This window comes from Barbus barbus (genome assembly GCF_936440315.1).
Source record: "Barbus barbus genome assembly, chromosome: 40".
Lineage (NCBI taxonomy): Eukaryota > Metazoa > Chordata > Actinopteri > Cypriniformes > Cyprinidae > Barbus > Barbus barbus.
Genome location: NC_136718.1, coordinates 21,632,449 through 21,642,518, shown reverse-complemented (window position 1 = coordinate 21,642,518; position 10,070 = coordinate 21,632,449). Strand labels below are relative to the sequence as shown.

At 37.2% G+C, this 10,070-nt stretch overlaps 1 protein-coding gene across 3 annotated transcripts; it reads left to right on the top strand.

The window, feature by feature from the left end:
* The first annotated feature begins 576 nt into the window (after window positions 1–576).
* On the top strand, window positions 577–9,204 carry LOC306859632 (mitochondrial ubiquitin ligase activator of NFKB 1-like). Of its 3 annotated transcripts, XM_079400750.1 has the most exons (6): window positions 577–1,413; window positions 5,233–5,316; window positions 5,742–5,880; window positions 5,956–6,043; window positions 6,146–6,266; window positions 7,395–9,204. In XM_079400750.1, the coding sequence occupies exons 3-6, from the start codon at window positions 5,761–5,763 to the stop codon at window positions 8,122–8,124; spliced, it is 1,059 nt and encodes a 352-aa protein (XP_079256876.1). In that variant the 5' UTR covers window positions 577–1,413; window positions 5,233–5,316; window positions 5,742–5,760; the 3' UTR covers window positions 8,125–9,204. The 3 variants fall into 3 exon arrangements, with proteins under 3 accessions (XP_079256876.1, XP_079256877.1, XP_079256878.1); XM_079400751.1 differs by lacking the exon at window positions 577–1,413 and having other exon boundaries at window positions 5,251–5,284; window positions 7,395–8,559; XM_079400752.1 differs by lacking the exons at window positions 577–1,413; window positions 5,233–5,316 and having other exon boundaries at window positions 5,630–5,880; window positions 7,395–8,559.
* Window positions 9,205–10,070: the final 866 nt, after the last annotated feature.

Genomic DNA, 10,070 nt, shown 5'->3' with positions numbered 1-10,070 from the left:
TGACAGTAACAAATTCCATCATTATATATATTATAGATGGCTATGAGTGCAATGAGTGAATCTTTGAACCATTCATTCAAGAGAGTCGTTCAAAAATACAGAGTAGTTCACGACTTATAAACGCCACAACTTGCATCTATTTTAAATAGTGTTTTAAATGATCAAGCTGACTTTTGAACAAGCAGTGAGTGATAGTTTCCAGAAAACTACAATCAGAGACGGAGTCGAATCCAAAAATGTTTGAACCAGTTGTAGACTGTTTAGACTAGATGTGCCTTTTCTATAACAAAATGTCAGATATTTTTAAAGAAATTTCCATTTTTAAACCAGAAAATAAAATTCTATGTGAAACACCTAAAAAAAAAAAAAAGAACAGCATAACTATTACATAAAAGTCCTATCTACATTCCTGTTGAATTTGGTATTTTCTGCACTTATTCACTGGGATTTATAAAAATGAAAAAAAGAACTAAAAATATGTATTCAACCGTTGAATACAACTAGTAAAGCAGGACTTTCAAGTTTCTGTATTTTTCTCTCTATAATGTAGTGGAGATCTTTAGCTATTAAAATAGCACTGTGTATGTGTGCATTCGGTGCAGCTGGAGGCCGTGGAGAAGCAGGCCCAGCTGAGAGAGTGGAGAGTGCTGGAAACATCCCGGGCTGACGCTTACAAGTTCGGGGTAAGTATACAGCACGCTGCTAACACTCCCACCACCTCTCTCAGACCCTGTGCACCCAGGACGCGATCTTCCCAGATGTCCTTCACTCCGGCGCCGGGACGCCACGGACCCTGGGTGCACCAGCAGTGGAAGACCCGAGCCAGGCCCCGGGCAACGACCTCTCCCCCTCCACCGCCTCTGGTCTTCGAGATCTCCACCCGGAACCGCTTCGCTCTCCTCCGCGAGACGGAACGCGACGCTGTGATCGTCTGGAGACTCCATCGTCCGGCACGTCCGTGCTACATTAGCTGAAGGCACACTCACTGTTTCCCCAGGGATCGTGTTCTCGATGTTTCTGCGCAGATACCCGCGATCCTGAAGGGCGACGAGAGCATCGGTGCTGTCGTGCTGCACGCAGGGGTTAACGACAGCAAGCTGCGGCAGACGGAGACACTGAAGAGGGACTTCAGGAGCCTGATCGAGACGGTACGCAGCACATCGCCCGCGACGACGATCATCATGTCAGGAGTCAGGACCGCTTCCCATGTATCAACGAGGACACGAAAGGTTCAGTAAACTTTTTGCTTTAAATGAATGGTTATTGTCATGGTGTAAAGAACAGAAACTGCTCTTTGTTAATAATCTGAATCTTTTCTGGGAGCGTCCTAGGCTTTTCCGTGCTGATGAGTGCAGAGTCGGAACGGAACTCCTGTCGGACAACATCTCAATGACGCTACGCTCCATCTGACTAGTAAACCAATTCTCAAATAACTGCCACGATGACCTTTGTTCTACCCACTTAAAAGTTAGAAGTACTTGCGTTGTGCAATCTATACAGACTGTATCTGTTCCCCGAATAGCGAGGTCAAAATAAACATTTAATGTTTATAAATGTTTCTCTAGAAAAAATCTAATCGTGATTAAACCAGAAAAATGCTAAATAAATGAACAAAAACAATTTTTAAAGCTTGGGCTCCTAAAGATTAGATCACTCACACCCAAAGCTGTTATTGTAAATGAAATGATCACAGATAATAATTTTGATGTACTCTGCCTGACTGAAACCTGGCTGAAACCAAATTAATATTTTGGTCTAAATGAGTCTACTCCACCAAGCTACTGTTATAAACATGAGCCCCGTCAGACTGGTCGTGGCGGCGGTATGGCAACAATATATAGTGATATTCTCAATGTTACTCAGAAAACAGGATACAGGAGGTTTAACTCATTCAAAATACTTCTGCTTAATGTTGCACTGTTAGATATGCAAAAGAAATCTCTCCTGTCTCTTGCTCTGGCTACTGTGTATAGACAGCCAGGGCCATATACAGATTTCCTAAAAGAATTTGCAGATTTCCTCTCAGATCTATTGGTTAATGTTGATAAAGTGATAATTGTCGGAGATTTTAACATTCACGTTGATAATACAAATGATGCGTTAGGACTTGCGTTTACTGACCTAATAAACTCTTTTGGAGTCAAGCAAAACGTCACCGGGCCCACTCATCGTTTTAATCATACGCTAGATTTAATTATATCGCATGGAATTGATCTTACGGATATAGATACCGTACCTCAAAGTGATGATGTTACTGATCATTTCCTTGTATCATGCATGCTGCGTATTACTGATATTAATTATATGGCCCCGCGTTATCGTCCGGGCAGAACTATTGTTCCAGCCACCAAAGACAGATTCACAAATAACCTGCCTGATTTATCTCAACTGCTCTGTGTACCCATAAATACGCATGAACTAGACGAAATGACTAGCAACATGGGCACTATCTTCTCTAATACATTAGAAGCTGTTGCTCCCCTCAAATTGAAAAAGGTTAGAGAAAAACTTACTGTGCCATGGTACAACAGTTATACCCATTCTCTCAAGAAAGAAACTCGTAATCTTGAGCGCAAATGGAGAAAAACTAACTTCGAAGTCTTTAGAATTGTGTGGAAAAACAGTATGTCCAGTTATAGACAGGCTCTAAAAGCTGCCAGGGCAGAGCATATCCGCAAACTCATAGATAATAACCAAAACAATCCAAGGTTCTTATTTAGCACAGTGGCTAGATTAACAAATAAACACACGCCACCCGATCTAAATATTCCCTCACAGTTTAATAGTAATGACTTTATGAATTTCTTTACTGATAAAATATATAACATCAGAAATACAATATCAAATGTAGATTCTACTGCGTCTAGTATTTCAGCTTCATTCATCTCACCCAAAGAAAAACTGCAGTGCTTTACAACTATAGGACAGGAAGAGCTAAATAAACTTAGTGAATAGTGAAGTGAAGTGACATTCAGCCAAGTATGGTGACCCATACTCGGAATTCGTGCTCTGCATTTATCCCATCCAACGTGCACACACACAGCAGTGAACACACACCCGGAGCAGTGGGCAGCCATTTTATGCTGCAGCGCCCGGGGAGCAGTTGGGGGTTCGGTGCCTTGCTCAAGGGCACCTCAGTCGTGGTATTGAGGGTGGAGAGAGCGCTGGACATTCACTCCCCCCACCTACAATCCCTGCCGGCCCGAGACTCGAACCCACAACCTTTGGATTACGAGTCCAACTCTCTAACCATTAGGCCACGACTTCCCTTATCAGTGCATCTAAACCAACAACGTGTTTATTAGATCCTGTACCCACTAAACTACTGAAAGAGTTGTTACCTGTAGCAGAAGAACCGCTTCTCAATATTATTAACTCATCGTTATCTTTAGGTCACGTCCCAAAACCATTCAAGCTGGCGGTTATTAAGCCTCTTATTAAGAAACCACAACTAGATTCTAATGAACTGGCAAATTACAGACCCATTTCAAATCTTCTGTTTATGTCTAAAATTTTAGAAAAAGTTGTGTCTGCTCAATTGTGCTCCTTCTTGCAAAAAAAAAAAAGATCTCTATGAAGAATTTCAGTCAGGTTTCAGGCCTCACCATAGTACAGAAACGGCACTTGTTAAAATTACAAATGACTTGCTTCTTGCTTCAGACCAAGGCTGCATCTCATTGCTAGTATTACTTGATCTTAGTGCTGCGTTCGACACTATAGACCATGATATACTCATAGATCGATTACAAAACTATACTGGTATTCAAGGGCAGGCTTTAAGATGGTTTAGATCCTACCTGTCCGATCGCTACCACTTTGTTCATTTAAATGGGGAGTCATCTCTATCACCAGTAAAGTATGGAGTACCACAAGGATGATGTCCTCTGCTATTTTCAATATACATGTTGCCCCTTGGTAATATTATTAGAAAATACGGGATTAGTTTTCATTGTTATGCTGATGAACTATATATCTCAACAAGACCAGATGAAACTTCTCAACTATCTAAGCTAATAGATTGTGTAAAAAATGTAAAAGATTGGATGACCAATAATTTCCTCTTATTAAATTCAGATAAGACAGAGATCTTACTTATTGGACCAAAAAACAGTACACAGAATCTCTTGGATTACAATTTGCAACTAGACGAATGCACTGTTACGTCCTCTAAAGTCAAAAATCTGGGTGTTATATTAGACAGCAACCTTTGAAAATCATATTTCCCATGTTACAAAAACAGCATTCTTCCATCTTAGAAACATTGCCAAGCTTCGAAACATGCTACCTGTTTCTGATGCAGAAAAGCTAGTTCATGCATTCATGACCTCTAGACTGGACTATTGTAATGCACTGCTAGGTGGTTGTCCTGCATCTTCAATTAACAAGCTACAGATAGTCCAAAATGCAGCAGCTAGAGTTCTTACCAGGTCAAGAAAATATTATCATATTACCCCAATTTTACAGTCTCTGCACTGGCTACCTATTAAGTTCTGTATCATTTACAAAATATTATTACTTGCCTATAAGCCCCTAAATGGTTTAGCTCCTGCGTACCTAACTCGTCTTCTACCACGCTACAATCCAACCCGCTCCCAAAGGTCGCAAAACTCTGGACTTTTGGTAGTACCTAGGATAGCAAAGTCCACTAAAGGAGGTAGAGCTTTTTCACATTTGGCTCCCAAACTCTGGAATAGCCTTCCTGATAACGTTCGGTGTTCAGATACACTTTCTCTGTTTAAATCTAGATTAAAGACACATCTCTTTAGCCAAGCATTCACATAATGCATTTTATAATCTTGTACTGCAGTTATACCTGATCAAATGTACATTATTATTATTCTTTAGCTTGGGTTGAACAAATCATTTTTGCTTAGATGGAACAGCAGCTACGCTAATTATGTCTCTATTTGTTTCTCTGTTTCTGCCACGGGATTAACATCTCATGGTAACTAGGAATTACAGAAGCTTCAGCCTGGACCCAACCCTTAAATGATCTGAGAAAAAAATAATGCCAACCCCTCAGAGGATGTCAATGCTCAGACAACATACAGAATTACCAAATGTTTCCATAAATTAAATAAATTAAGGTTCTGCAATATATCAACATATTGTGGAAACTTAATTTCCTGTAGAGCTGCTTTGCAACTATTTGTATCGTAAAAAGCGCTATACAAATAAACTTGAACTTGAAACTTGAACTTGTAATATCTGCTTTGATCTGCACGCCTGCAGCAGAGACAGTTCGCTGCCGAGGACTTTTATTATGAAGGGGCTGGAGTTGACAGTGAGTTGTACACCAGCACAGCTTTAATGAAGGTAGTCAAATAACCTCTTATTCGGTGCATGTTTGTCCTGTTGACCACTTTTAGTATTATTTCAGTTACCAGTATCGTGAGGTTTTGCGTTTTGAGAGCGCATATTTACGCTGGTTGTTTTCGGAAGGCATTGCTAGCCATCCAAGCTAATTTACAGTTGTTATGTTTTTGTTAGTTAAGTTATCCAAAATCTCTGTAAAAAAAATCCCAAAGTATGATTTTATATGATAGTTTTATTTTCCGACAAAATATAGATTTCAAATGTAAATCCAAGGATTGAACCTTTTAAAAAATGCCTTGTTCATAAGCTAGGAATGTGTGTGTTGTTGACACCAAACTTGGAGAAGTTGTTTCTCTTGTTGTCCTATGTCTAACTTATATGGACTAGAGTTTTTTTTTATTGTGAGAATTTGTTTTCATACTCAGCTGGTCTGTAGATTGAAGGATGGAGAACAGCGGCAAACCCTCGACAGCACAGATAGTGTTGCTGGCCACTAGCTCAGCTCTGACTGCTGCTTTATACACCATATACAAGAGGAAGTCCAGCCATGTAGCGAAATTAAGGGTAACCAAACACCCCTGGTGCATTTCTTTTAATGATACAATCCCTAGAAGAATTAGATCATGTGTTGTTTAACAGGAGGCCAAGAAGATGCCATTAAATCCAGATCTCAAAACTATCCTCGATGAAGCTCCAGGAAAATGTGTCCCTTATGCAGTTATTGAAGGTATGGCTTCAGGTTGCGCTTTGCTGATGTTCATACAATAATGATTCACTGGAAAATAATTAGAGGAAAAAATAAAGTTTTACTCATACCGTGTTTGTTTAGGTGTTGTGCGCTCAGTGAAAGAGACCTTGAACAGTCAGTTTGTAGGCAACTGTAAAGGGGTCATCGAGAGGTTAACCCTAAAAGAGAAGAAGATGGTATGGAATCGAACAACACATATATGGTACATGTTTATAATGTATATCATTTATACACTCTACTATGGGTATATTGTCCATTACACTATCAGTTCTTTATAGTAGTTTTTTTTAGCTCTCTATAGAAATTTATACATGGCCACAATTTGTATTTGTCTACAAAATTTCACTTATCTAGGTATAATATCAGAAAGGTTTTAAGGTAATTTAAACATAAATTGCAGTTAAAGTTTATTTAAAGTTTAAAGTATAATTTTTAGAAATTGTATGTTTGTGTGGAGTTTCTAATAATAATAATTATGTAGTGTTAATATAAAATTTTTCTTATAACATTTGATTTTTTCTTATTAATACATTTTATTTACGTTTTTAAATTATATTACACTTTAAATATTTTAATTATTTAAATATTCATTATTGTCTTAATATAAAGTAATATTTATAAATATTTAGTTTCAATAATTACACTTTAAATTGTGCTTTATTTAAATTAGTGCTGTTAAATGATTAATCCAAAATAAGTTTTTATTTCCATAATATATTTGTGTGCACTGTGTATATTTATTATTTTGAAAATATTTACATGTATATATGTATATTCATATAATTTATATTATATATTTAATATATAAATGTAACATTTTTCTTAAATATATACATGCATGTGTGTGTATTTATATATACATAATAAATATACACCGTACACACATTATGTAAACAAAACCTTTATTTTGGATGGAATTAATAATTTGACAGCACTAATTTAAATATACTTAATGTTTAAATGCATATTAGATTATGTAAAATATTTCATTTTAAATACTTATACTCTATTTAAATTTTTATACTGTGATAATTATTTTTTTAATTATATATATATATATATATATGTTCAGAGTATACATTAAATATTTTTAATAGAAAATATTATTTATGATAATATATCGTTTAATGATTATACTTTATTTACCTTTTTATATTACACTTTATTTAATTTGTATTAGATTTTCTCATTTATTTAAATATTTAATGTTTACTGTTTTAATCATTTTATGTATCCCTACGCAGCATCAGTAATTTGTAATAAAAATATATTTTTCACTATCAGTAACTGTATATACCTTATATAATCTGCTAATTCATCTTTCTTTTAGGAATGATTGTGAAAAGGTCATCCACCAACGCACCAACACCGTGCCCTTTGACCTCGCCCCACATGATGACACCGTCTCCACAACAGTGCGAGTGGTCCGTCCGCTCGATGCAGCCGAATTGGATCTGGAGACCACCTATGAGAACTTTCACCCCTCCCAGCAGTCTCTGACCAACGTCATCAGCCACTTCATCAGCGGCGAGCGCCCGCAGGGCATCCAGGAGACCGAAGAAATGCTGCGTCTTGGTGCCAGCATGACGGGCGTAGGGGAGCTGGTGCTGGACAACAACCTGGTTCGTCTTCAACCCCCTAAACCGGGCCTGCGGTACTTCCTCAGCCGGCTGGACTACGACACGCTCCTGAACAAGCAAGAGGGTCACCTGCGGATCTGGAGGGTCTTGACGGTGTTGTTTGGCTTGACTGCCTGCGCCACACTATTCTACTTGCTGTGGCGGCAGTACGTGCTGCGAAAGGAGCGGAGGAAAGAGCGCAGCCTGCTGGACGAGTACAGGAAGTGGCAGAGCAAACGTTTGCAGGACCTCCACCTGGAGGAGGAGGATTTGTCTCCTACTTCATGCACAGTGTGCTTGAATCGTGAGCGCTCGTGCGTGTTTCTGGAGTGTGGTCACGTGTGTGCCTGTGAGGAGTGCTATAGAGCCCTGTCCGAACCGAAGAAATGTCCCATATGCAGGGCTACAATAGACAGGATTGTCCCTCTGTATAACAGCTAGAGGACTGATTATAAATATTTAGTATGCAATTTCTTTGAAATGAGGCACTTCGGGTGTGAGCACAGCGTTTCATGCCATGTAATATCAGCTAATATCATCCAAATGCTCAGCAGTAAAACAAAAGTTGGGTGTTTTTTGTCTTCTATTGATTAATCACACTGTTGGCAATTGTTTTCTCCACTTGTGCCTGTGTGAACTGAAATTAAAAGCCATTTGTTATTTCATCCAAAATCAAAACAAACAAAAAATTATAAAGACCATTTTCTTTAATAAAAAAATTAAAACAAGCCCATTTTAGCACAATTTATTTTGTTTGGTTTTGTATTTTTTTTGCATTGTGACATTATTTTTACGACAAATAAGCACATTTTCCATGGTGGTTTACACTATATTCTCATTATTGTAATTTTTTTTTATTTCATTAAAAGCTTCTGTAATACAAAGATTTCTGTATTTAAAAAAAAAAAAAAAAGATTTTTAGGCTTTACACTTATTTACAATTAAAATATAAAAATTTAAATCTGTTTTCGTCACTGTGCGTAGGAGGGAACGAGGAGACAATCTTCGCAACAAGCAGACTTTAATCGTAAACCAAAGAGAATTGCACACTGAAACAAGATATGACCATAGACGCCGAACAAAACACTCTTTAAGTACACAACTTAATGAGGGGACACACCTGTAATCAAATTGAACACAATCAGGGAACAGGAGCAGGAAGACCATATATGGTCATGGGAAAACAAGAGGGGAAACTACTGTAGATCAAAAGGCACATGGGACACACAGGAAACTAAAAACACACAGAATGTCCATCGCGTGACATTTTTGCATTTATTATAAGGAATGATGAATATGTTACAATATTTAAAGGCCATATAAATAGGCTTTATTTCCTTTATACAAAATAAATCTCTCATGTCCTTTATGTTAAATATTGATTTGCTAATTTTAAGACATGTTAACTTGATGTTTTGTGGTGCCCTATCTTTATTTATGTTTTTTGTAAGAGTTTGAAAGGACAGTGGGTGTGTTTGTTTTTTGTTTTGTTTTTCTCCATATATTAAAAATTCTCATCTGAAGTTTTAATCTGAATTATTAAATGGGAATCTCTAAATGCTAGGGAGGGTTAAACCAAATCATTTTGTTGTTTGTTCTTCAATATGAACATTTTTGTTTGATATTAGTTATGCATAATTTACAAAAATATTACAACGGATTGAAAATAATAAAGAACTTTTGTTCTGTAGTTGATCGGTTCATGTGATGCAATCTGAATTTGCAAATAACTGATGCTTCATTTCCATGAAGCAGCTGTGTAAATTTGAGAACAACATTTCTTTCTACTAGAAGAATAATTAATATATACTTGATCTGGAAAGCACACAATGACGTATTAAAAGTCTATGCAGTAACAAAAGTCTGTAAATTCAAAATTATACCACTAAACATTTAGAAATGTATAAACTAAATGTTTCCTAATTAGTCTTGAAAGGCCACAATGAAGGTGGTAGCTAATTTTTTGGGGGTTTAAACCTACCACCTTTCAGTTAGATTACCATATATTTAATCACTAAGGTACACTGGAATAAACAAAGTGGAAACGAAGGGTGGAGCAGCAGCACGCAGGTGATATTTATTAACGTGGATGGAGAGGGAGAGGGAGCACATCATAATGCCGTCGCAACAACTGCACATTTTCTTAAGAATTGTACTCACACAGTCTCCAGATGTTTTGCAGCAAGTCAAGGAAACCTTAAACAGCCTTTTTGTCGACAACTGCAAAAGAGTCCCGACAGAGAAGAAGGTGAATCACACAACAGACGTCTGGTAAATGTTCTAAATATGAATAAAATTATGACTTACAAGTATTAATATTATATAGCCTGTATGATACATGAAATCAGTTAACTTTAAGTTTACTAAAAAGTCTTCAGTTACTGACT

What these genes read in the sequence shown, in the direction of transcription:
- LOC306859632 (XM_079400750.1), top strand. Translation starts at nt 5,761, where the DNA reads ATGGAGAACAGCGGCAAACCCTCGACAGCACAGATAGTGTTGCTGGCC. An exon ending in GCCATGTAGCGAAATTAAGG is followed by an intron (nt 5,881 to 5,955) that starts GTAACCAAACAC and finishes GTTGTTTAACAG; the next exon opens with GAGGCCAAGAAGATGCCATT. An exon ending in CCCTTATGCAGTTATTGAAG is followed by an intron (nt 6,044 to 6,145) that starts GTATGGCTTCAG and finishes GTGTTTGTTTAG; the next exon opens with GTGTTGTGCGCTCAGTGAAA.